The 25,880-nt window shown below is 49.9% G+C and overlaps 3 protein-coding genes across 5 annotated transcripts in view; 2 read left to right on the top strand and 1 right to left on the bottom strand.

Annotated features, from left to right (window-relative positions):
• Positions 1-16,298, bottom strand: part of TRIP4 (thyroid hormone receptor interactor 4) — a 28,160-nt gene extending 11,862 nt beyond the window's left edge. Inside the window, exons 1-11 of the mRNA XM_053954552.1 lie at positions 16,010-16,298; positions 15,488-15,654; positions 15,142-15,278; positions 13,017-13,250; positions 11,726-11,804; positions 9,657-9,786; positions 9,156-9,371; positions 8,708-8,834; positions 7,840-8,027; positions 6,732-6,856; positions 6,333-6,424 (exon numbers count right to left, since the gene is read on the bottom strand). Of these exons, the coding sequence (XP_053810527.1) occupies positions 6,333-6,424; positions 6,732-6,856; positions 7,840-8,027; positions 8,708-8,834; positions 9,156-9,371; positions 9,657-9,786; positions 11,726-11,804; positions 13,017-13,250; positions 15,142-15,278; positions 15,488-15,654; positions 16,010-16,095 (1,581 nt within the window). The 5' untranslated portion in view covers positions 16,096-16,298. The remainder of the gene's footprint in view (positions 1-6,332; positions 6,425-6,731; positions 6,857-7,839; positions 8,028-8,707; positions 8,835-9,155; positions 9,372-9,656; positions 9,787-11,725; positions 11,805-13,016; positions 13,251-15,141; positions 15,279-15,487; positions 15,655-16,009) is intronic.
• Positions 16,299-16,319: 21 nt separating this feature from the next.
• Positions 16,320-18,417, top strand: PCLAF (PCNA clamp associated factor). Of its 2 annotated transcripts, none has more exons than XM_053954557.1 (4): positions 16,320-16,551; positions 16,703-16,786; positions 17,035-17,199; positions 17,980-18,417. In XM_053954557.1, the coding sequence occupies exons 1-4, from the start codon at positions 16,349-16,351 to the stop codon at positions 18,035-18,037; spliced, it is 510 nt and encodes a 169-aa protein (XP_053810532.1). In that variant the 5' UTR covers positions 16,320-16,348; the 3' UTR covers positions 18,038-18,417. The 2 variants fall into 2 exon arrangements, with proteins under 2 accessions (XP_053810532.1, XP_053810533.1); XM_053954558.1 differs by having other exon boundaries at positions 16,480-16,582; positions 17,058-17,199.
• Positions 18,418-24,511: 6,094 nt separating this feature from the next.
• The window catches only part of CSNK1G1 (casein kinase 1 gamma 1), a 101,262-nt gene continuing 99,893 nt past the window's right edge, over positions 24,512-25,880 (top strand). Inside the window, exon 1 of one of the 2 annotated variants that reach the window (XM_053954771.1) lies at positions 24,512-24,627. The gene's annotated coding sequence lies outside the window, so the exon portion shown is untranslated. The remainder of the gene's footprint in view (positions 24,628-25,880) is intronic. The other variant, XM_053954772.1, reaches the window with a different exon arrangement.

Genomic DNA, 25,880 nt, shown 5'->3' with positions numbered 1-25,880 from the left:
GGTTGTCTTCTGCAGCTGACACGTCATTTGGGGTCACCATGGAAAGGGTGGTCATGGCTCAACCTGGATGGGAAGGCAGTGGGGCACCTGACCTGGGGCTCCAGGTCAGTTTTATCTAACCCTCAGTTTCAAGATTAAATAAAACCCAAACACTGAGAAGGCAGCAAGTATCAGTGACCACATCTGAGAGAGGGAAAAGGCCCTGCCAGCTCATGAGTAGTTTGCTGAAATGGTAGCAGAGGCAAAGTCCACAGTCATCATTAATTAAGTCATATGCTTCAGCCTTGGCTTTGCTTTCTCCCCTGGGTCTAAGAAACCAGAGGAGAGGGCAAGCAGGCCTCTATCATTCGATTTCTTTGGCATGCTAATGCATTCCTAAATTAATCATCATCAAGTGACAATCTCTCCTTCATCTTAACAGCCTGAGCAGTGACCTGAGCAAACCTGCTGGCTTATGCAAGGCAGCTGGAGCCTCAGAAGAGCCTCTGATGAAAACCAAAGCACTTCCAATATGGAAAAACTCCCCCATCTCTTACCGTCTCTAATCCAAACCAGCTGCATTCCTGCTCTGCTCCCAGAACCACGAATCAAGGGATTTTGTGGGGTGAGAACCTGAATTAAAGAGATGCATCACCCTGTGAGCCAGCCTAATGCCTGACATCACTGGATCTAGCATCTGGCTATACAGAAAAGACAAATTCTGCTCAGGAGAATGCAGGGCCCTGTAAAGTTCAAAGGCCTTTCATGGGTTGCAATCATTAACAGCCACCTAGACCGCTCCAGAAGAAAGGATATCTGACCTAGCTAAAAATCCTTCACTGGGAGAGGTGCCTCAGGAATGAGAAGGCAAATATCCTGGTGGTGGAGGCAAGGAAGGGGGCAGGACAGCCACAGCACCACACAAACAGGCATTTGTCTCACTCGGAGCCTGCACTAGGAAACCTTTCCCTCGGGGACCAGGTCCTCATAAAAAGTCTCTATGCATTTATACTGTTCTTAGAAGTACACATCAATGTCTATGTTTGTGTTTCTCCCTCCCATTAACTCCTTAGGAAAATACTCCCAGAGGGCTATTGTTCCTTTATTTGGAGATAATTTAAACACATACCTTCTGGAGTCTAAATACAGAAAGTCTCTACCACTCTTCACTCCTATTTGAAAATCTAAACCAAGTTCTGTACACTGGGCACCTGAGTTCATTTTTTTTGTTGCTCTTTTCACCAGGGAGGGAAGAGGAGGCCAAGAGTTTAAACCCAGATTTCCTGAGTGGGAAAGCTGGAGCCTATTTAAATGATAGTTGCAATCTCGTGGCACAAAAATAGCTTCTACATGTTCCCCCAAGCAGATTTAGGACACTAAGTGATCACCTAGAAATGAAAAATAAACACTTAACTCCCATCAAATATAATTAGCCAATATTTCAGCCTGGTATAATAGCTCCATCCAGGTATTGGCGTGTGTCTGCACTCGAAATAAGCCAAACACACCTATCAACCACCAGAACAGCAGCAGGAAACACTCTTTTTCCAGTTAAATAGTCTCTCAGATCAAAGTCATTAGCAAAATGAACATGGACTTCAGAGCACATGGAAATGGCATCAATGTAAACACTTCCCTGCTGGCTTTAGTCCTGTGCCAAGCCCTGCCTGCCCCGTCCCACAGATCCCAAGTGGGCGCTGCTGAAGTCACTGACACCTTGTGCAGGAAAACAAGGGCAGCTCCTTGCTCTGCTCAAGGTGTCAGTGACGTCAGCCCCGGAGCAAGGAAAAGCCGTAGTGAAGGCTTGGATCTCCAAGGGGGCGGAATGTTTCCAGGTCACCTCTAGCTGAAAAGAGTAACAAAGGAATCATTCTGGTCTTGAGCAGGGATTTTTGGGCTGCTGCCAGGAAGAGAAGGAAATGAGCCCAGAATGTACTCTGAGGAGGGGGAAGAAGTGCAAAGCTCAACTGGAAATCCTGAGATTTCAGAGGGATCTCCAGGCACCAGGCAACCAGGGCTGAGTTCAGGCTGCAGCTCCTGCTGCAGCTCCCTGCAAACAGAGCAAGTGACGCTGGACACCTGGGCTGGACCCTCCTACCTGAACACAACTTCTGCTTGCCAGAGCAGCTTCAAGCCAAAGATCACAGCTCTGAGCAGCAAGATGTGGTGTAAATAACCTCTGACTGGAAGAATTGCTTTATTTTTCATATGGGAAAGAGACCCAGAGGAGCAGATTTAACTAGTTCATGCAATAGGCAGCATAATTGGGATTAGGGTACCTGACATGCCACTGATCCTAATCCCAAGGACATCTCTACTCTTCCTCTGCTCCTTGCCAGCTCCAGCAGTACAGATCCTGTTCCATCATCACTTCCCACACATCCTCAGGATCTGCAAACCATCTCAACAACGTCAGTCGGGCCTCAAATGCCGCAGGTAGGGCAGAGGGAGGTAGGGACTGCCCCCTCTCAGTGGTGATGAAAGGCCAGGCTTACATGTGCAGTAAAAATGTGGTTAAATAACCCCTCCCTGGTCATAATGCAAGAGCTCTTGCAGGGAATGGGTCTGACTCTGCCGGGGCAGTGTTGCTTAATTTTGTTTTTTTGAGCACAAGTGTAAAAAAAAAAAAAAATTAATGAGGATAATGATAGAAAAATACCAGTGGGGTGCCACAACATCTTCATTAGCAACTCAAGAGAGGATGCAAACAGCAGGGAAATTAAATCTGCAGACAGTGCTAAACAGGGAGTGGGTGAAAGCAGTGAAAGGGCTGAGAGGTAATGGGAGAGTCACAGTAGTAATGGGACAGACCACAACACCATGGAATCACAGACAGGGTTAAATTGGAAAGGACCTTAAAGCTCATCTCTTCTCACTCTCTGCCATGGGCAGGGACACCCTCCACTGTCCCAGGTTGCTCCAAGACCTGTCCAACCTGGCCTGAACACCTCCTGGGATGGGCCAGCCACAGCTGCTCTGGACAACCTGTGCCAGGGCCTCACCACCCTCACAGCCAAGAATTCCTTCCCAGTATCCCAACTAACCCTGCCCTCTGGCAGTGGGAAGCCATTTCCCCATGTCTTGGCACTCCTTGTCCCCAGTCCCTCTCCAGCTCTCCTGGAGCTCCTTTAGGTACTGGAGAGGACTCTAAGGCCTCCTTGGAGCCTTCTCTTCTCCAGGTGAACACCCTCAGGATGAAGAAAAACAGACCTATGACCAGGAAGAGTCTCCCTTGCCTATGAGAACAAATAGTCACAAGAGTCAAACCAAACTTCTGTGGCTGCCAAAAAACACTGGATCACCATCAAAACACCACGAGCAAGCCAGGAACTATTTCATCCTCGGGAGGTTGGTATAACCTGCAAGCGAGGCTCACCCTGAACTTGTGAAATTATTTCTTCTGGAACATGCAGGAGCCTCAAACGGGAGGTGGTGAGGAGGAGAGGTGTGAGTCAAAGCACAGCGCCTGGAAAAGCTCCACGAGAGCTCAATCCCCGAGAGGTCTCTGCTCTGCATCACCTCCCCTCGCCTGCTCACACATTCCTTGAAAATACCCAATGTTTCTGCAAGCCCTAAGTGGTGAAAAAGCATCATGTTCCTTGCCTTTCTCCCTGAGCTACAAGGAATCTTTGCACACCAGGAAATGGCTGGATCACAGTGCTGACCCTGCTGATGAACCTGGGCTGAAACACCCACGTGAGCAACAGGAATTTCTTACTCCTGGCAAGACCCAACTCAGATTTCTGAGCTGGTGCTGCATGCTTTGTCATCTTGCTGACAATTGCAATTAAATTCAGCTCAGCTTCCTTCAGATGCACTTGCTGTTCCTGAGAGCCCAAAAAAAGAGACATTTCCTCAGAAAGCAACTGCAGAAAGGCTCACATCTCTGGATTTTAGCTCACAAGCAAGGGAAATTACTGCTGCTTCAAGGAATCCCGGGAAAAACAGACAAAATCACCACAGAAAATTAAGGATTATAAGTAGTTTGCAATATGAGAGCAGCAAAAAGCCAGAGAAATGCAACCCAGGAAATGCCACTGCATTAAGGAGAAAGAGAAATCTGTCACTAACAGGTTGGATAATGGTGCTCCTGGAACACACTGCTCTGCCTCCAGTCCCTCTACAGCCAAGCAGTGCCCACAAACTGGGAGGGATTTCCAGAGAATGTGGTTAATTGTGAAAGTTCTCCATGGGAAGATTCAAGCTAGTTACCTACAGCACCATTCCCAGATCAGAGATGCTGTCACAGCCATTCCACCAATGCCTGAACAACACATCCACAAAGGAAGAGGAGGGATTGTGACAAACAGAAAAGTACTTGTAAGAGACCAAGATCTATTTTTCCACCACTGTTACAGACAGCAGCAGATGGACAGGAACCTACACTGAAGCCCAAACTGCAAATTAGTGGATGCTACAAAAGAAAATCCCTACAATGGCCTCGGTGCCCCTTCCTCTCTCTCTCCCAAGGCTTGTTCCCATACAAAGCCAAATATTTCTGTAGGTTTCATGGTATTCCAGTCCCAAAGCTCCCTCTGCTGCTCATACTCTAACTTCTCTGCCTTCCTCCTGTGATTAAGAGACACAACCTCATCCCTGTCTTTCCAGGTATCTCTCCCAGGTAAAAATCTCACAGGGTTTGGGAAAGCCAGAGGAGCACTTCCTGAAAAACAGCCCCAACTCCTGCTGCCTCTCCAGCTCTTCACAGCAAGATCATCCTGGTGGATTCCTTCCCAAGGAACCCATCTATTCCACCTCACAAGATGGTCATGGCTCACTATCAAGCCCTACAAGGCTTGGTGATTCAAACCTGACATGCACAAGGGGCAGTGGAGTGAACAGGGATGAAATGGGATCAGGAACAGCCATGCTGTGCTTGGTGCTAAGTGCAGGTTCTGTAAGTCCATAAAACACACCCCTAGGAAAGCTCCTCCTCCAGATTTTGGGAGCATGGAGTCAGTCACAGCATCAGACTCAGGTCTCAGAAGGTCTCTAGTCCAACCTCCCAAACAAAGTAGAGCCAACATTGAATTCAGGTGAGGCTGCCCATGGTTTTGTCCTCTTGGGTCTTGAAAATTTTCCCAGGTGAAGACTGCTCAACCCCTTGGGCAATGCCTGCCCCACTGCTGGGCCATCCCTATGGTAATTTGTTTCCTTAAGCCACATTGAACCCTCCCCTTTCAATTTATGACCCTCCTGCCATGTATGTCAGCACAGAGCCCAGCTCTGTCTCCCAACAATCTCCTTGCAGGAAGTGGAAGATCTCTGTGTCTCCTGCCTCTCCTCACAGGGCTCCAGCCCCTAACTACCCTTGTGGTCTTCATGGGATTTGCTCCAATTTACCAACAATTTTATGGTGACCCAAGTATTCTAGATGTGGTTTAACCAATGCATAGAGTTACCAGCTTCTACTGGTTATGACTCCTCTGGGATTCGTGCCTACTCCAGGACAGCAGGTTAATAGATACTCTCCACTCTACCTATTGGATCTAAGAAGGTCATCGGGTAGTAAAGCATGAGTTTATTCTTAGGTAAATCCACACTTGCTATTCCTAATGTCCTCTTCCTCCATGTGCCCAAAACTGGCTTCCAAGAGCAATCTCTCTACGAGGTTCCCAGAGACCAGGGTGAAGCTGACTGGCCTGAAGTGTCCAGATCTCCTTCCTTCCCTTTCTAACCATGGGTGCAACAAAAAGTCCTCTCCTGGTTTCCATAACCATCCCAAGCTAAGAGTGGCCTCACAAGGCCACCTGCCAATGCTCTCAGCACATCTGGACACACATCATCATCACCCATGGACTTTTATGGGTTGAGATTTCTCAAAAGACTCCTGATTCCAGCCTTGCTTCACTACAGGTAGTCCTGTGGCTCTCCTGTCCATCCTCCCTAGTGGGAAAGAGCTCACCTTGCCATGGCTCCGTCTCCAGGTCACTCAGTGCCCCAAATAGGGCACAACACTCACCAGCTAGGCCAGTGTGACATCACCAGTGAGGCCACTGTGACCTCCAGCTCCTGTAAGAAGCACCAGGCAGATCCAGCAGCTCTGGACCATGATCCCTCTGCATAGGCCAAGCACTCTCTCCTATACCAGAGCAGTCAGTGCCCCTGACACCAGAGGGCAGGGACAAGGTTCCCGAGGCACAGCACCACCAGTGGGGCAGTTGTCCATGTTTCCATGCTGTCCTGAATTGTCATGCCCCCTCATGTCCTCTGCCACATAAATCCCTGCAGTAACTTGTGTCTTCTCAACACAATCTAAAATTTCCACTCAATGTCTTCTCCAGAGGCAAGTTCCACCGCTTTAAAAACCTGCTGGTTAATGCAAGTGTGGAAAGGTTCATTTCTGTACTCACCTGCTCCTGAAATTGCTCTTGTGATAAGCAATCAGTCACGTCCACACAGCCCAGGAGGCATCCTGAGGGATAATCACTTGGAAATTCCACATCTGCAGCAAAAGAAACATCTCTTCAGGGAGCCCATATTCCCACACACAGCTGGGGTCTTCCAATCCCCAAGTGCCCTTCCCTCTCTCCTCCAGGCACCTCTACTTTTTGAGGTACAAGAACACATACAGCAATTTTAACACTTTTTTTGTGCCTTTTCCAGGTCAGGATCTTCCTCATGAAGGACTAGGGCTGGGAAATCTAATTTTATATATAGCATTCCCTACTCAGCAGAGAGAGATTTCTGACATTGCTCATTAGGTGGCTCAATGTACCAAATCACTCCAAGAACCAAGGAGAAGAGTTCACCTTTTCGGAGCAGCATTCTGTAGGTGGCTTCCAGCTCTGAGATTTCCTGAGGGGAAGGTCTTTTAGCAGTAGCTGCAATCCATAACCTCCCTCGATGAGATGTGTACCAGGTCCTGCCCTCCACCCTAAAGAACAGAGGAAAATGTAGCACTAAAACTTCAGCAGAAATCACCCACATTTTCATTCAAACATAGTCAATTCCTGCTGCTAAGCTTTGCCCTGATTATCCCAACTCAAGCAATGTGTCAGGACCACAAAGAAAAGCCGAGATAGGCAAAAAAATGATGTCACAAATAAAGCAGAGCATGTCCTCAGGGTGTAGGAGGACATCAATCCCCAGGAGGACCAGCAGAACACATATACAGGACAATCTGCTCACTAAGTCCCTTACAAGCTCCCAAAGTCACACAGAACAATCAAGGGAGTAATAAGGGACTAGGTCTCTGCATGGAACAGTTGTCTGGAGATTCTGGAATTCTGCAGCTGTACCAGAGTGGCTGGAGCATCCCCAGAACACTTAGATGAAGAATCCTGGCACATTAAGATTTACAGCATCCTTAGTTTGGGAAGTGAAAAAGCTTTGGCCTCCAAAATGAGAAATGTGGTGAAGGGAAAAAAAGGCTAAAGAAGATTCTTTGTTCATTATTAACAGTAGCAGCTCCTTTTTGTAACCCAATTCCCAGCCCAGGGTGAGGGGGAAGGTAGTGGCAAGGGTTGGGTTTCTTTTAAACAAAACCTGGTGCCACTGTTGCCTCCTTTATGCTGAACAAAAACCCAGAAGAACATATTTCAAGCGATTACCTTATTTGCTTTTCAAATTCCACACAGGAACGCCCCAACTGTAGCAGTGAAATCTCAGCCTCTCTCTACACTCACCCACTGTGCAAAAACTTGTCCCTTACAGGTTAGGTACTACCCCCTCAAAAAAAAAAAAAATATTCTCCAGCTCCTCAACCCATCAACCCACTGGAAGAGGAAGTACAGCTTCCACACCTGGAGCTACCACAGGTATCAGTCAATGCACAGGGCCAGTGTGTCCACAGAGATCCTCTGAGGAACACAACCTCCCACCTCCCCTGGGAGCAGGAGCTGCCTGGGACACCTTCACCTTTTGATTCCTCTCACGAGCAAAGAAGCCCAAGGCTGGTGCAGGCTGAGGCACCAACCATCATCCGAGATCTCCTGCAGCTCTCGGTCCTGAATCCGCAGCCGGTTCCGCTCCGAGCCAGACTCATTTCCAGCCTCCATGGAATGAACAGTTTTCCTTTGCGGGAGCAAACCAGTTTGGTCCACCCACTTGAGAACATTCAAAAGAAACAGGAAAAAGGTTAGCACCTCTCCAGGAGTAATGTGTGCAAATCAAGTGTAAATCCTATCTGAAGTTTTCCTTCATTACCCTTATGCTCTTTGGAAAATGGAAATCTGGCAGAAAAGGCTTCAAAAAATAGAGGTGAAAGCTTAGGCTGACTCTCAGAAACTCTTCTGCATGCCTGAAAAGGAGACAGGATGCTAAAACTCCAGTAAACCAACCCACCAACCCACAGGGCATTGTCAAACATTCTCTATCGCAAACTGAGATGGCCAGTGAGGGACACAAGAGAGGAAAGAGGGGGTGAGAAACAAGGGGCAAAAGGGAGAATGGCTTCCCACTGGCAGAGGGCAGAGTTAGATTGGATATTAGGGAGAAGTTCTTTACTGTGAGAGTTGTGAGATGCTGAAACAGGTTGTCTAGAGAAGTCAACCCATCTCTGAAAGTGTTCTTGGTCAGGTTGGATGGGGCAACCTGGTCTGGTGAAAGGTGTCCCTGTCCATGGCAGGGGATGGAATGAGACTATCTTTAAAGTCCTTTTCAAACCATCCTGTGATCTTTTCCTCAAAGGATCCCCTTCTAGAGATGTGTGGGAATTGACAATTCTCAAGCTCAACTCCCCAAAATTAGTCACTACTCTGGAATAAACCACGGAAGCCCCACTGACCAAAGGAGCAGGCTGGAGGAGACGGGGATTCACCAAAACCCCAGAGTTTGGTGCCATTTCTGCCCCAGGGCTCCTGGCTGGCTCGCTCAGTGCACCACAGCTCATGGCCGTAATGGTCTCATCCAGTCTGCAAGCACAAACAAGAGGGATGAACATTCCCTGCTTCCCTGAGAACATCTCCCTTCTCCCCACACACTCTGACTCAAAGCATTTTTGCCCCATTCCCCCCACCTAAATTATTTCCTTGCTCGGTCTGATTTCCAGTTTGAGCAGTCACTGCTCTCTAGTGCAGAAACTCAGCTTGGTGTGAATTCGAGCTGAAGTGGTTCTGTTGAGACAGGCCTTCTGAAACACCTCTTTCCCAGGCAGCTTTAACAGGCATGTCAGACCACTCTGCATAAGGATTTGCACCTCCTTGTTCTTGGGCACGCTGCCAGCTCTCACTCACTTGCTGTGGTACTCAGCCATGTTGTTGTCTTCCTCCAAGATCTGCCTGCCAGCGAAGTCGATGGTGATTTTCTTGGCCAGCCGAGAGGCGTGGCGCAGCTCCCGCAGCTCCTTCTCCCTCTTCTGGAGTGCTTCCCTCTCCTGCTTGGAGAGCCACTGGTTGGAGTCCGTGGCAAAGTAATCCGACTCGTCATCAATGACCTGGGTCCGACGCACGCTGGGAAAGAAGAGGAGCACAGTGGGACCATGGCAGAACCTCAAACCCACCCTCCAACCTGCTCTTTCCCATCTCTCTGGGGAGCTGGACAGTCAGGTACAAAAAGCAAGGACACCCAAAAGGGATCCATTCCAGAGACTCACTCCTGTCCCACCAAATGCCATAGTTAAGGTGTCAGTGGCTGCAGTCTGGGTTTTAGAAGGAATTCCCAGTGTTTCTGCTAAAGGCACCTCACCTGCCAGGTCATTTATGCTATTCATGACAGTCTCCCACCTAGTACCTTACCTTGTCCTATCGAATTCCAACAGCTTGTCTTTGTGCTTCACAGCCATCTCCAGGCCTGATTTGAGTCTCGCTTCCTGCTGAGGCAGCAAGCCTTTGCTTATGGCATCCAAATTCCCTGAACTTTCGGCACCTGAGACACAAAACAAACCACAGCTCAGCAGTCAGTGTGTTAAAGCCATTTGGGTGGGCCAGGCTGCAGAAATGCCCTCTAAACTAAATGCCATGCCAGGTGCTAAAAGTACAGCTTTGCAGCAAGATCAGCATCTTTCTGGGGAGGTTGAAGCCACAACTTTCCCTCAAGCCCACTTCAAACACTCCTTCCTCCAAAGAGGAGGAATCACTTAAATATCACAGTGATAAAGTCTGGGTAGAGTTTAAGGAGAAGCTCTCGGCCTTTGGGTTTCCTTCACCCTTCCTTAACAATTTGGGCAGTCAAAATTCCTCCCATCACCAACCATGTGTCTCAGGCCATAGAATCATGGAATGGTTTGGGTTGAAAAGGACCTTAAAGCTCATCTCTTTCGACTCCTGCCATGGTGGAACACCAAGGACACCTTCCAGTATCCCAGCGTGCTTCAAGCCCCATCCAACCTGGCCTGGAACACTTCCAGGGATAGGACAGCCACAGCTTCTTTGGAAAACCTGTGCCAAAGCCTCACCACCCTCACAGAGAAGGATTTCTTTCCAAAATCCAATCTAAATTTCTCATCTTTTAGTTTAAAACCATTCCTTATTGTCCTATCACTATCTGCCCATTTAAGTAGTCCCTCTCCCTCCTTTTCATAAGCCCTCTAGGCACTGGGAGGGGCTCTAAGGTCTGGAGACTTTTCTTCTTCAGTAACAACCAGCTTTTTTAAGAGTCCTCTCCTAAAAGCCAAACCCTTCCCAGATGTTGTTACCCCCACAAAGAGCCTCTTGCCCAGGACAGATTCCAGGGAGACCCAGAGCCTTCTAGTGCTCTTTGTGCCTCCCACAAACAATATCCTGTTCTGACACACCACATAAGATTCCCCAAACCAGCTGTTTCCAGAGATGGAGAAATCTATTCCCAGCAAATGCTCTTCCTTCTTACCCCTCCTGGCAAGGGGCCCAAACCCACCCAACCAACAGGGAACAACCAAAAAACGCCACAAAAAAAGGTTTGAACCCAGGCCATGATGGAACAAACCAGTGCATTTCACCACACTGGGAAATGCCTTAATTTCAGGGAAATCGTTTCCTGTATTTCCCTTTGGTCGCTGATCCACAATTTTTACTTCCAAGACAAACAGCAAACCACATTCCAGCTTTTACCTACACAGATAATAAAACAAGAGCTGGCAGGAGCAGGAGGGAAAGAGATAAAACAGGTAAGAAAAGGGATCCTAAAACATGCCAACATCTGTATTGGAAGGATAGAAAGACTGGCTGGTGCTCTCAAGGACTTCGATCCTCCTGCCATCTCCACAGCTTTAAGGAGAAGCCCAGATCTGGAGTGAATATTTCCCCAGTTCCTCAGCAAAGTGTATTTTCCAACCAAGAACACCACGACCTTGGCTGTAGTTCAGCTAAACTCAGACAAACATCCCCACAATGCACAGGTCTTCGCTGGGACACTATTTCCTCTTGCTTTCCTTGGCTCTGTGCCTATTTCTAGCTCCCAAGGTAAGTGTGAGACAAGAAGAGCCATTAGAAAATATTAACCACCACCTCTCTAAGCCCAGCAAGTCAGACAGGAGCACTTTATCTTCCACAGCACACATTCCACAGGAGACTTATCCTAATTTTCAAGGACTGCTACAACGATCCAGTTCATGAGATTGATTCTGGAATGCCAAATGAGCAGCCTTGGGGCCTCAGGGAAAGGACACCACATGCTGCCATTTGACACTTGCCACTGTCACCTCAGCTGAAGCCTGGGAATGCTGCCTAGGGCTTGCAGGAGGAACCAAGGAACCAACTTCCAATCCATCCTTTTAATGCCAGACAAAGGGCAGCAATGAGGGCAAGTGGCTCAGTGAAGTCTGAAGGAAACAATGCACACAAACCATTTGGATACATTCTATTTCAGGTATGGAATACCTACTGACCTGCCATGAGCTTCTTCAGCAGCTTCTGGCTCTTGTTGGAGTCCCGCTGAATAATGTCCTGCTCTTCTTTAGTGCACACCTGAGGAAAAGAAGGAAATGAAGGCTTGGGAAAGACATCACATGTGAAAGATGTCACAGCTTGACCAGTTTCAGAGCCCTGGACAACACTTCAGGCTGTTTAAAGTGGCAGTGACAATCCACACCTCCTTCTCTTCCCTACTGACATGGGGAGAATCCTGGAAGCTTGTTCTTTACTAAAAGAGAAATGTAGAGTTTGGTCTCTCCCTGTTCTGTGGGTAGACATATTGCTGACTGAGCTCAAAGGACATAAGATGACCTCAGAACCATCCCAGACAGAACCACAACCCTTAACTCTCCCTTCTTGGCCACTGGGAGTTAAATTGATCTTTCAACATAGTAACCAATCTGCTTTAAAACATTTTCCTCTACCCAACTAACAATTTCCTCTCACATGAAGAAGAATTTCCTCTGCCATCATTATCTTGTCCCCTTTCTCCAAAGGGTGCCCTTTGAACTGAATCTGGGCGTTAACAGGTATCCCAAAGGATCCATATTGCACAAGAGTTGAAGGAAAAGCAGGACACTGCTCCTGACGAGGTGACCAGGGCTGTGCCTGGGATGGGGCTGAAGCCTTGCATTTTGGACACTGCACTGACACACAGGAGACTGTCAGAAACCAGATAAGCTGCAAAGCCATGTAAATTATGGGAGAAAACTCCTAACAGGTTCTTTCCTTCCCTGATTTAGAACCCTGCAAGAGGAACGTCTATCTGAAGGGCTAATTCAGCCAACTTCTCCAGGTCCAAGCAGGGCAAAGAATTCACAGAATCACTGTGTTGGAAGAGACCTTCAAGATCATCGAGTCCAACCCATGCCCCAACACCTCAAATAAACCATGGCATCAAGTGCCATATCCAGTCTTTTTTTAAACACATCCAGGAATGGTGACTCCACCACCTCCCTGGGCAGCCATTCCAAAACTTTATCACTCTTTCTGTAAATAACTTTTTCCTAATATCCAACCTGTCTTTCCCTTGGGGCAGTTGAAACTGTGTCCTCTGGTTCTGTCAGCTCCTGGAGAAAGAGCCCAACCCCACCTGAGCACAGCCACCTTTCAGGAAGCTGTACAGAATGATAAGGTCACCCCTGAGTCTCCTTTTCTCCAGGCTGAGCACCCCCAGCTCCCTCAGTCATTCCTCACAGGGCTTGTGTTCCAAGCCCCTCACCAGCCTCTTGCCCAGTAACTTGCAGTAACTTCCTGGTTACTCACCAGGGCCCCACAGAACAGGCAGGGCCCGGAGCCCTCCTGCTCACAGACAATGCGCCCGCACTCCAGGCAGTTGTTGATGAGCTTGTGCTTCTGGCCCAGGCACTCACAGGCGTGGCGGCCCGGGATGAGCACAGCCAGCCTGTCCTGGCCCTCCCTCGTGTACAGGCTGACATACTTGGGCTTCTTCTTAGAGGAAATGCTACTGCTGCTGACTCCACTGCTGCTCTCCTGGGCCTGGGAAGGAAAAAAATTAAACAAACAAACTGTGCTCCCAGCGCAGAAAAGGCAGCAGAGAGCCAGCACTGACCCCTGGGCAGGCCAGGAGGCTCAGACAAGTGTTATTCTGCCTCACTGGAATGAAACTTGGACCAGACCCCAGACTGAGTGGAAAGACAAGCTCAGGCCTGCCAGAAAAGCTCCAAGAAATCCAAACAAAGCAAGGACACCAGGATGCACTCGAAGTTTGCCACCCATGCCAGCTGGAGCTGGTGGGATTTGGGCAGCGAGCGCTGCTATCTGTACCCTGCACAGCCTCACGCCTGTTTAACAGCTCCACACAGCAGCTCAGCTACTCCCAATGCCTCAGGTTTAGGTTTGATATTTTTCAGATTCTATTCTGCTTTAGTGTGTGGGCTTCGTATGAGGAGATAGTAAGCTCTCTTCACAGAATAAGTAGACAAAATAATTCCTTCTCTAGCTGGGGGCCCAAGGACAACCAATGCAAATCTCAGGCTCAAGAGCACAAACAACGTGGACTGAAGAGAGAAAACAAGAAGGATGGGACTTCATGGGCTAAAGCTGGAATTGGACAATTAACCCCAATATGCAAATGGGGCAAAACTTATAAAAGTGAGAGACCCTGTGACCTGTGGGCCATTTTGCGCCCATTTGTTTTTTTTTAAATTTTAATTAACTTCAAAGGTAACTACAAGGAAATGGAACATCACTGTCCACTTTTAACCCACCAATTCAAAAATGTTGTGGCTTATCCTATAAACACTTTTACAAATACTTCCAGCCCTTGCAGCCTCCCTGCTCCATAAAGTTCCATTTAAAAACATGAATTCAAGTTCCACTCCTTACTCAGGAATTGCAGCATTTCTCAGGTTTTAGTGTCTCTAAGCTCTTATTCCACAGTTTCTTTCTGAAGTGTTTCAGTTGTTAATTAAAGCTTTAATTGGTGTGACTGAGATAGTTTAAATACAGTAGGAAAGGATGTTCTAACCACTTGGTGGCTTAAATCCCCCACCCTCATATCTGATTTAAAGAAATCCCTTTTATTCCTAATTACAGCCTCAACTTCCTTCTCTCCTGCTCTCTCCTCTCAGGTTTTCTGGGGGAGAAAAATCCATGCTGGCATATTTGCTACCTGATGATTATTTTACTCCCAGTTACAGACACAACCTTTCTCCCCAGCCTGGATATCACAGAAATATGGAAATGGTTAGGTTGGAAAAGCCCTCCAAGATCAGAAACCAATCCATAACTCCCTTCTACTCTCTCCCCCTCCCTCTTCCTCCTTCCTCTCTCTCTCCCTTCCTCCCTCCCCAAGTGCCACATCCACATGTTTTTTGAATCCCTCCAGATATGGTGGCTCCATCACTGTCCTAGACAGTCCATTCAAGTATCTGACCACGGTTTCCATTATTTTTTTCCCTAATATTCAGCCTAAACCTCCCCTGGCACAGCTTGAGGCCATTTTCTCTCATCCTGTCCTTTGTTTCCTGGGAGCAGATGCCAACCCCTCCCCCTCCCCAGCTGCCTCTCCTGTCAGGAGTTGTGCAGAGACAGAAGGTCCCCCCTGAGCCTCCTTTTGTTCAGGCTGAGCCTCCCCAGCTCCTTCAGCTGCTCCTGGTGCTCCAGCCCCTTCCCCAGCTCTGTTCCCTTCCCTACACATGCTCCAGCACCTCACTGCCTTTCTTGTGAGGGGCCCAAAACTGACAGCAGGATTTGAGGTGTGACCTGAGCAGTGCCCACCGGGGCATCCCAGTCTGACGTGTCTCAGACACTCATTTCCACTTTCCAATTGCATCTTTACCAGTGTCTGACACCCTCTTTCCCCAGGCTCAAGGTTCCAAGCCTTTCCAGTGGCCCCCAGCCTCCCTGGTGTACCCCCCACACTCACCTTGGCCAGGTCCAGTGGGGTTTTCACCTCCTCCCCGTGAGCACAGGGCTCGGTGTACACCAGGGTCTCCTGCTTGTTCCGCCCTTTGCGCTTCCCCTTCTTCCCTTGCTCCCCAGCCCACAGCACTTCCGAAGCCTCTGGAAGTGTGAGCAAGCACAGAGAGAGCTAGGTTAATGCCAGCAGAAGAAAGATGTCCCTGAACTCTACTTCATGACTGAAAATGGGCTTTCAACTGTCCCAACAGTCAGGAATGGGACTGGTATCCATACAGGGATTCGTGGCACGGAATTGTTTGTAGCCGCAATAACCGAGTTTATTTGAGAGTTTTCCGCTCCGCGCCACTCACCGTCCTTTTTCCGATAGGCGGGGAAGGGCTCGGAGGGCGGCTGGGCAGATTTCCTCCACCTGCTCAGCAGCTCTTCCACAAACCAGCTCTTCTTCCCGTCGGTGCCCTGAACAAGGTCAACAACATACTCCCGGATCTCATCCTCGTTTGAGATGGACAAGATGTACCTACGACGGGCCAGGGTGGATAAAAATGGGTGAGGGGCGGATGCTCCGAGGTCTCATCGCACAGGTGTGTCATTTATCTTTCCTTTTCGGATCAGCTTTCTGTGGAGACCGTGGTAAGACCATGGCAGGAGGTGGAACGATATGACCTTTAAGATCCCTCCCAATTAAGAGCAATCTGTGATTCTGTCACCCCACATCCCACCTCCCGCCACTTCCCCTCCCCAAATCTCCACCTGAGCGACAACTCCGAGCAAATGCCCGACAGCTGCTCTGACACACCGTGTTTCCTCCGTGCTGGACCGAGGAGCCCCTGCCAGAGGGCAGGAGGGCCCCGCCCAGCCCCGACCCCGCTCACCTCACCACGTCCTCGCCCACGTCCAGCCCGAAGTCCCCGCGCAGGTGTTGGACGCACCAGGCCAGGAGCGCGCTGGGCGCCGCCATTTTCCGCGGGGGACGGGAAACGCCGCCGCACCGCCCGACACCCTCCTTTTCCTTTCCCTTCCCCCGGGAACGCGGCCGCGGAGCGACCGTTCCGGGGCCGGTTTATAGAGTCCGGGAATGGTTTGGGACCGTTCGGGAATGGACGGGACTGTAAATCCCATCTCATTCCAACCCCGCGCCATGGGCCGCGACACCTCCCGCTAGACCAGGTTATTCCAAGCCCCGTTCAGCGTGCCCTTGAACACTTCCAGAGATGGGGCAGCCACAGACGCTCTGTGCAACCTGTGTATCAGTGCCTCTCTCCTCTCCCAGGGAATTTCTTCCCAATATCCCGCCCGGGCAGAGGAGAGCGGGAAGGGGAGCGGGACGAGGGCGGCCCCGCGCTCCATTGGCGGGCTGTGGCGGGCCTGCCGGGGCGGGGCCGGGCAGTGCCGGGCCGGGATGGCGCGCACCAAGGTGGATCAGCGCGGACGCGCCTTCCGCAAGGGTGCGGGGCCGCGGGAACGGGGCAGGGGCGTGGAGCGGGAAGGGAACGGGACGGGACGGGACGGGCTGAGGGGGATCCCGAGCGCCGCTGCTGAGCCCCGCTGTCCCCTTGTTTCCGCAGTGTTGGTCGCCCGCGCTCCCCGCAAGGCGCTGGGCTCCAGCAGCGGCAGCGTCAGCGCGGGGCCGCCGCTGCCCGGCCGGAGAGGTGAGCGCGGCCCGGCTCGGCCCCTTCTCCTCCCTCCCTCGCGTCTTCCTTTCCTTCCTTCCTTCTTCTCTTCTCTCCCTCACTACGTTCTTTCTTCTTTACTTCCCTCCCTCCCTCTCTCTTCCTCCTTCTCTCTTCCCTCCCTCCCTCCTTCCCTCCTTCCCTCCTTCCCTCCTTCCCTCCTTCATTTCATCCCTCTCTTTTCCTCCCTCCCTCTTTTCCTCCTCCTTTCCCCGCTCCCTCCGCAGGGCTGACACAGCACTCCCCGCAGGTGACAGGCGCCCTGTGGGGCTGAACCGGGTCTGTGTGAGGCCGGTGCCCGCCTGGCAAAGGGGCATCAGCGACTTCCTGAAGCTCCCATCCAAGGAGAGCCGGGCACCCGATGGAGACACGCCCGGGACCAGCAGCCTGGAGTGGGTATTGGGGCAAGGGGAAGCAAGTTGTGATTACTTTTTCTCTGTGAAGCTCCAGTTCATCTTTGAAGGGGCAAGGGACTGCTGGCAAGTTGAAAGTGTGTCTCCTGACCTGGGTATCCTCATGGAAATGATGTTTCTCAGCAAAGTCTGGCAAAGTTTTCAGGGACCTTGTTGAGTAACTGGTAGTTGAGGCAAGTTCTTACTGCTCAGGCATAACTTTGCCAGCACAGCAAAGTTTTGGAAAAGCTTAGGAGAGCACTAACAATCTCCATGTGCCAGGAATTGAATGGCTTTTCCAAGCTGGAACCTCAGAGATTAACCTGTAGGCTACACTACTGACTAAAAAGGCAGCAGTATAAAATACTGTCTCACAGACACTCTGTTTTCCATAGAGAATTCTGGGTTGAACCTCCACGTTCCCACCAAAGATAGGTGGGAGGCCAGGGGGAGCCTATGAGAATCAGCCCCAAACTGTCCAGCAGGACAAGCAGACAAAGGCTTTTATGTGCATCCCTTCCTGTTGGTGAAACAGAAAACATTTCCTGTAGCACAGGAAAACTTTCATCCCTTTAATTTGGAGATTGTTGGGCCAAGCAAGTACCAGGTGGTGAGAAGAGAACACAGGATAAAGTAGTCCCAGTCAGTCCTGATGCCTCAAGGTGCTGTCTGAGGCTAACTAAGTCATTTGGGTCCCATGGGCTTTGGGAAAAGGGCTTTGTTAGCCTTTCAAACCAGAGCTGGTTTCTGCTAATTCTTCTGAAATAATGCTTCTTACAGAGCTCGGACCCTGCCACTGGATCCTGCCGAAGAGGGGGAGTGCTCAGAGGAAGAGTAGATGTGATGTGACCTCAATTTTCATGTTAAAATGCTCCTCCTACTCGAGCAGGGGTTTGTACATTTGCATAGTTCTTTACAGTTTTTTATGGCTTCCTTTCAGCTTTTGTACAAGACTAAAAGTCTGAGAGATGGCACGGACACTGGAGAAATTAATTAATTTTTACTGTTTGGAACTTAATCTTTACTTTTGGAACTTAATGTTCATTGTAAACCACAAATTTTTATCTTGGTTTGACGAGTTCCTCCTGCATCTTGGGCAGCTTTTGTCTTTCATCTTCTGCCTACCTTGTTTTTGTGCAAGACTTGCATGATCGTGGTTGTTCCGTTGCTGAAAAGCAGATCCTCGTTTTTTAAATAAACTGAAGCCTTCTGAGCACACACCTGTGTTGTGTCTTAATTGTAGTAAAAGCTGTTAATGAAAATTTCTTTGTCCAAAGATGGGAAACTTGGGAAACTGGATTTGGAAAGGCACTGGAGAGGTGGGTGGGCAGCTGAAACTTGCTCTGATTAGAGGTGAAGTTTAACTAAAACAAACTGGTTGTTCTAAAGAATTAGAACTCTGAAAGCTGGGGGACCAATACATGGCTAAAACTAAATAAAACTTGTTATGGTGGCTGTTATAACTTTGCCACATAACTTCTGGGGTAATTCATAGGAAAAAACCAAGTGGGGCCTTGTGACATGTCTTAACGTCAGGGGTTCTACTTGTGCTCTTCTTCAGAAGCTCCCTGAAATAACATAATATTGTTGAGCAGATGAAAAGGGGAATTTAGGAGGAGATTAAAATTTAAAATTAGAACATCAGGAGAGTTTAGTGGCAGCTCTTGAAGGCGAGCTTGGTGGGGAAAGCAGTGAATGCTGTAAAAACCTCTTCCTGAAAAGTCTATTGATAAAAAGGAGAGTTGTTACAGAAAAGCAATTCAAATTTGAATGAGAAGTAGCAATTGATTGTTCCTTAATAGAAATTTTTAAAATATTATGTAAATTAAGGGGGAAAATCTGAACAGACTTCTTTGCCCTAACATCCCACAAAACATCATCACAGTGACAGGTCCCATGGTGGCACTAGTGGCAGCTCTTTCCTGTCCCTTTCCCTGCCAAACCAGCGTATCCTCAGTTCCATTTCTCCTCTAAAAATGCCTGGGAGACAGCAAACATCTCTGGCCTCTGATCAGATCTGCTTATCACCTGCATGCCCTCAGCTGTTATCCATGATCAGCTGCTCCATCAGGGCTGTGCAGCTGCCAGGTGGGAAGGGGGAAGGATGAGGAGCTGCCCATCAAGGAGCAATGCTCATGGAGACCTGAATCACAGATCCCAGAATGGTTTGGGTTGGAAGGGACCTCAAAGCTCACCCCCTGTCATGGGCAGGGACACCTTCCACTAGCCCAAGTCCTGGCCTTGGACACTTGCAGAGATGGGGCAACTTCTCTGGGAAATCTGTGCCAGGGGCCTCCACACCCTCACAGGGGAAAAAAATTCCTTCCCAACATCCCATCTAACCCTCCCCTCTGGCAGTGGGAAACCATTCCCTCTTGTCCTGGCACTCCAGGCCCTTGTAAAAATAGCCTCTCTCCCATGTTTCTTGCTGCCTCTTTCAGGTACTGCAAGGCCACAGTTGGGTCACCCTGAAGCTCCTCTTCTCCAGGCTGAACAATCCCAATTCACCCAGCCTTTCCTCCCAGCAGAGCTGCTCCATTCTCTGAATGTTTTGGTGCCTCCTCTGGACTCACTCCAACAGCTCCATGTCCTTCATGTGCTGGATTGCTCTCACACATCATTAAACAGATAAAATCTGATGGAGCTGGAACACAACGAGGCTGTGGAGGGATGTGAGGTGCACAGAGGAGCTTGGGATCAAATATGTGCCTCTGTGGTACACACCCACGCTGCTGGGAACCTCAGGAAAGAACAAAACTTGGTATTAAGGAGCAACTAAACTGCTTTTGCCTCTAATAAACAAATAAATATGCTCCATCTGCACAGATAAAATCCAAATATTTACAACAGGACCTGCAGTCTTAAAGCTGAGCTTCCAATAAGAACAAAATGCAGGAGAAGATGTTTACTTGGCTTCTTTCCTGCCCCAAGAGGAATATGGGATGGTGACCTTCAACCCACCCTCCCTGGAGCTGGAGCTGATTTAGCTCCAGCTGTGCCCCTGCTGCTAATCTTTGAGTCTATAGGGAAACAGGAACAGCACCCAGCTCTTCTGAAAACGAGGGAAAAAAATCAGAAAGGAAGATAGTGCTAAAGCTCAGGAGCTTCAGACAACCCAAAATAAAATTTATAGGTGAGCCCAGCCTTGTAAGAGGTTTCTAAGTCCTTGCCTGGTTGTGTTTTCTGTTTTTTTTTTTTTTCTTAGCTATTGTTGTTCCAATAAAAATCTCCTTAAAATGCCACTGTGTGGGTCTTAGAATGCTGAGAGAGCTGCACCCATGCTGACACCTGTGCTGAAGGATTTCCATCAATCTCAAGTGCTTCAGTCCAACAGTATAATTAATAGTGAAATTTAATGTGCTAAAGAGGGGTCATTTACAGTGTTGAAAATTAATTTACAGATAAATTGTCTGTATCACTGTACTGGGTGTAATGCTACAGCACCTAACAGGTTTTCCCTGTGAAAGGGGATTTCTACAGTCTTAGGGCAAGAGGTGTGGCCCAGAGAAACTCCTAAGGGGAACAATCAGCTGGAAATCCAGTCAGTATTACTTTTATATCTTCAGAGCAGTTTTCATTTCTGAGGTAATTTCTTGTGATTTTAAGGGATTATTCTATAGTAAATGGTATTTTGGTTAAATCCATATGAACACCACAACTCATTGACAGCCCCTTCCAGTGCCTAAAGGGGCTCCAGGAGAGCTGGAGAGGGACTTGGGACAAGGACCTGGAGTGACAGGATCGGGGGGAATGGCTTCCCACTGCCAGAGGACAGGGCTAGACAGGATATTGGGGAGAAATTCCTCCCTGTGAGGGTGCTGAGGCCCTGGCACAAATTTCCCAGAGAAGCTGTGGCTGCCCCATCCTTGCAAGCATCCAAGGCCAGGTTTGATGGGGCTTAGAGCACCCTGGGCTAGTGGCCACCCCATGGCAGGGGGTGGACTGAGAGGAATTGAAGGATGTTTTCCAACCCAACCCAGCCCGTGACTCCGACACTTTTAAACACCAGTACCCCAGGCTGACCATAGATGTCAGCAGCAGCTTCAGCTACAAACGCTGGGCTGTGCCAGGGACCAGGCAAGGCGCCTTCTGCCTCGGACCAGTTTGTTTAGGAAACGTGAAGAGAATATATAAATGTATGGACGAGAGGCTGGAATTGCTCATTTCCTGAGTCTGTGTTATCTTGACAGGTAAGGAAATAGCTTCAACAAAATCACCGGCCGTGTCACCAGCTGAATCCCCGTGGCTTCCTCAAACCCAGCAGTGCTGGAGGGTCAGGCATGGGCAGTGAGGGCATCCCACTTACCCCAGCAGATTTTATTTTCATCCCAACACATGGAATTTTCTTCCAGTAGTCCAAATTATTTATCTGACCCCTGACCTTGAGAACATCACAGCCCTGCGAGCACTAATGAGCAATAAACTGTTCTCAGCTGAGCCTGCTATTCATGCCTGAAGGTCCAAGAGCTCCTTTTGACCCAGGCTGGGGCACCCACACTTTTCCCCAGGGGATGTTGGATGTACCACATCACAAATGAGAGCTCAGGGGGTCATTGCTGGCACAACTGGGCATGTGGTTCAGCAGGAACTGTTGGATGCTCCAAAAACAGCTGCAAAGTGAGCAAACAAAGTGTTTAGGAAATAAGAATTCCTGAGAGCCTAATATATTGAATTTTAAATTTTACAGGGCAAAATGATCTTTGTTTGGGCAAGAGACAGTGATGAAACAGATGCCATCCTATCTTATCCCCATAGCCTAAAGCTTTTCCTTTTTCTCATAGGGATAATTACAAATTGCTGCTGCTCCAGAGCATTTTGGAGCTTTTACTGGCAGAAAAAGCTCAAAAGCTCCCTTCTCCCCTCAAGTCCAAAAGAGGACAGACAGCACATTTCTGTTGGATTTAGCTGGAAGGAAGGATCTCCTGCTGTTGTCCTGCAGCCAGGGCTGCACAGGGGGGCAGCTGCTCGGCGGGGACAGCAGATGTCTGGGCCATGGGGACACAGACAGAGGGGAGGGGAGCAGGGCCATCAGCTGTCAGGCTGCCGACCTCTTAACCCGCCATGGGAAATCCACTGCCAAATCTCAGGGATCTCATCCCCAGATGAGGGGGTTTCATAGTTTTATCCTGATTTTCAAGGCTTTTTCTGTTACCAGACCATGTTCCATTTCTAGCTGTGATTGTTGACTTCCCAGTCTTTGGAGTGCAGCCTCCCTGCTGTGGACGCTGCTTTAGAGTTCAGGTGTTGCCTGCTTGTGTCAAGGGAGATACACTCGACTCCTTCTAGAGCACTACTAATTTTGGTAAATTCCAAACCTGTTCGTGTATATTCCTGCTCTGGATTGAGTGGTTACAGGGCTGTTTCTATTGGAAGAGAGACGGGTGAGACCTTGGTACCTCCTCTGCTCTCACCCCTCTGCCAAAACATGCACTTTTAAGCTTTGTCTTTCCTTTGACTTTGCTTTTTTCCCCTTCGGACATTACTCAGAGGGATATGAAGTCTGTCTGCAGGGTCCCCCTGCCCACGCTGGCGTGTTGGGGTGGTGCCTCCCTGTGCCCGATCCTCAACAGGAGCTTCTTTGTCCTTCTGGCTGCTCCGGACAAAGGGGAATTGTCCTGCCCACCAGCTCCAGCCGCCCTGCGGCCACGAGCCGCTTCATCCCGACCGGAGATGCAGAAAGAAAAGCAGGATGTTTCCTTTCTGTTCATAAAGAGGCGCTTGGGAATCAGGCTGGAATCTCACCTGTCTGGGCTGAGGATGAGGAGGCAAGGAACCTCTGTTGGGGTGCTCCTCACTCACCCCAAATGTTTTTGGGTCAGCTTTGACCCCGCCCCCCCGCCTTCATTCAACACACAGGCTGGTGTTCAGATACACTCCCAAGGGATTATCGCAGGGCTAACGAGAATCCACACATTTAATAGGACTTAGCAGAAGAACGACTCGGACTAAAATTGATGATAAATAATTTTTCAGAATTAAGATGTTCTTTGGGAATGCCCAGATGGTTCAGAGCATAAAAAAATGGAAGCTGAATTGCAAAAATGCCTCTCCCTTTCATCAAAGATATTGTCAATATTGTGATATCCACATTATTATTATTTTCCACAGATAATAGCACAAAGAATAAGCAAAATAAACTCATTGTGGAGCAGAGGCTCAGGGTAAGGTTTGACAGGATGCTGCCAGGACAGGCTTTTCAGGTGGCTGGATTGACACATTCTACTTTTGATATTGACAACTTAAAAGGTTTAATAAGAAATATTAAGCTTTTAATAAATCTATACTGAGTCAGGCAAATGCATATAGCTCTGAATAGAGAAAGCAAAAACCTAAAGTGAAATGTCCATTTTTATTAGAACTGGGCTTTGTTTTCCAGTTAACTATGGCATCAGGGGAAAATTTCCAAACTTGGTCTCAGGATTACGAGGTAGTAGGGGAAATAAATAATTGTAATGCCTAAATTATGGATCTGAACACATTTTCCAAATAAACCTTTGGTTTATCCTTGGTAGGGCCCATATGCTGGCAAGCTGTTTATGTGTGTGGCTGGATAATGGGATTGTCCCCAGGCTGGAGGCCTGCACACCAGGGAAGAAGGTTTTCCTCATGGTGTTTTTAAACATTTTCAAGGAATGAGCAACCTAGTTGGGTGGAAGGTATCCCTGCCCACGGCAGGAAGGGAACGAGATGGTCTTTAAGGTCCCTTCCAACCCAAAGCAGTCCGGGATTCCATGGTTCTATGAATATGCCAGTTTAAAACATCCATCGGGAAAATGCCAAGTTCTTCACTAGAATGAGCCTGGGAGCATCCAGGTGACAACCCCAGTGGGTTTCTGCTTCTCTTCCACAGACTCAAGGAATGGTTTGGGTTGGAAGGGACCACCCCAGTGGGTGCTGAAGCCTGGTGGATGCTGAGCCCCAGTGGGGTGCTGAGCTGAGCCCCGGCTGATGCCGAGCGCCAGAGGATGCAGAGCCCCACTGGGTGCTGAGCCCAGGTTTGTACTGAGCCCGACTGATGCTGAGTCCCGGAGGATGCTGAGTCCCAATGGAGTGCCAAGCTGAGCCTCGGAGGATGCTGAGCCCCGGTTGAAACTGAACCCCGGCGGGTGCTGAGCCCGGCTGATGCTCAACCCGGCCGGGAGCGGTACCTCCGTGGCCACTGTCCCGCCACTCTTCCCGCCCGCCGCTTCCTCCTGGCAACGCCACGCGGTTTCCAGGGCCCGCGGTGCCCCGGAAGCGGCGCGGGCGCGGCGCGGCCATAGGGCGGAGCCGCGCGGGGCGGTGCCGGCACCGAGCGCTGCCGGGTCGGGCTGTGGCCGTCGAGTGCCGTGAGGGAGGAGCTGCGGCGGGCGCGGGGAGAGCAGCGGCGGCTCCGGCCCGGCCCAGCCCGGCCCGGCCCGCCCGGGGAGCGCAGCGCCGGCGGAGCAGGTACGGTCGCGGGGCGCGGGTGGCGGGGCCCGGGCGGGGGGTGGTTCTCGTGGCCCGCCCGCGGCGGAGGCTCCGCGGGGCTCGGCGCTCCAAGCCCTCCCGGTGTGGCGGGAAGGACTCCGGCCGGCCGGGCGGAGGAGCCGCCGTGGGGCGACCCGCGGGACCCCGCGGGGCGGCGGCCGGGGGCGCAGCTCACCCCCCCCCCCCCCCCCCCGGGTGTGGGCGAGGGGAACCGGGGTGGGCTCGGGGCGCTGGGCTGGTGCTGCCCGGCGGGACGGAACGGTGGGATTGGAGTCGGGGGAACGGGGCAGCCCGAGCTGATGGACTGTCCCGGGAGTGCGGGGCAGAGACCCGCCGGGGAAGGAACTGGAGGTGCCTTGGGAACTGCTGAACCTGGGGGTGTTCCCAGTGTGAGGAAGCGAAGTGCTCCATGTAACTGGAGGTGTATCAGCAACTTATTTGTGTGAAGAAGTTATTTATCCCCTCTACGTCTGGGAAGTATTTCCATATGCTGTTTGGCACACTGTGGAACTCTAAGGGTTGGGGTTTGTTGTCTTATCCAAATAATGAAATCGGGATGGTTTGGGTTGGAAAGATCTTAAATGTCATCTCATTCCACCCCTTGCCATGGGCAGGGGCACCTTTCACTAGACCATGCTGCTCCAAACCACGTCCAAGCTGGCCTTGGACACTTCCAGGGATGGGACAGCCTCAACTGCCTCAGGAGGGTGACATCTTCCCTTCCAAATGTTTCACGGCTACCAACAGTCCCCTTTAGCCTTTCTCGACAGTGACTTCTCTGTTCCTGGGAAGTCTTCTGAGCAGAGTCCAAGCTCTGTTGAGCTGCCTCCCGTGCCCGACTTCATGTGACATTTTCTACCTCACTCATTTCTGGTTTCTGTGACCTGCCTGAAGTCCCACTGTCACGGGTGTGACCTCAGACTTGACTGGGTTTTTTTACTAGTGACCTAATGCCTGTCAGCTTGTGCAGCCACTCCCCAAGTTCTTCAAGATCTGCCCTTTCCTTCTCTCAGCTCCCCAGCTGCTGGCTGTGATTTACCCAGATAAACCATCTCTACATCCCTGGTTCAGTGCTGTGTTGGTAACTGTTGGGAGAAGATGATGGGTGAACTGGGAATCATGACCTTTGTTCCTGTTGAGAAGCTCTTATCAAATATTAGCAGCATTTTCCCACAGACATTCCAAAACACACAAAGAGCGCCTTTGAATTATGAGTTTGCAGAGATTCAGGC

This window comes from Vidua chalybeata, chromosome 13 (genome assembly GCF_026979565.1).
Source record: "Vidua chalybeata isolate OUT-0048 chromosome 13, bVidCha1 merged haplotype, whole genome shotgun sequence".
In the NCBI taxonomy this organism is placed as follows: Eukaryota; Metazoa; Chordata; class Aves; order Passeriformes; family Viduidae; genus Vidua; species Vidua chalybeata.
This window is presented reverse-complemented; position numbering and strand designations above follow the sequence as displayed.

Coding starts and splice junctions, on each gene's coding strand:
- PCLAF (XM_053954557.1), top strand. CDS start 16,349: ATGGGGCAGCCACAGACGCTCTGTGCAACCTGTGTATCAGTGCCTCTC. Junction 16,787..17,034: donor GCCGCTGCCCGGCCGGAGAG/GTGAGCGCGGCC, acceptor CTCCCTCCGCAG/GGCTGACACAGCACTCCCCG. Junction 17,200..17,979: donor CCCGGGACCAGCAGCCTGGA/GTGGGTATTGGG, acceptor TGCTTCTTACAG/AGCTCGGACCCTGCCACTGG.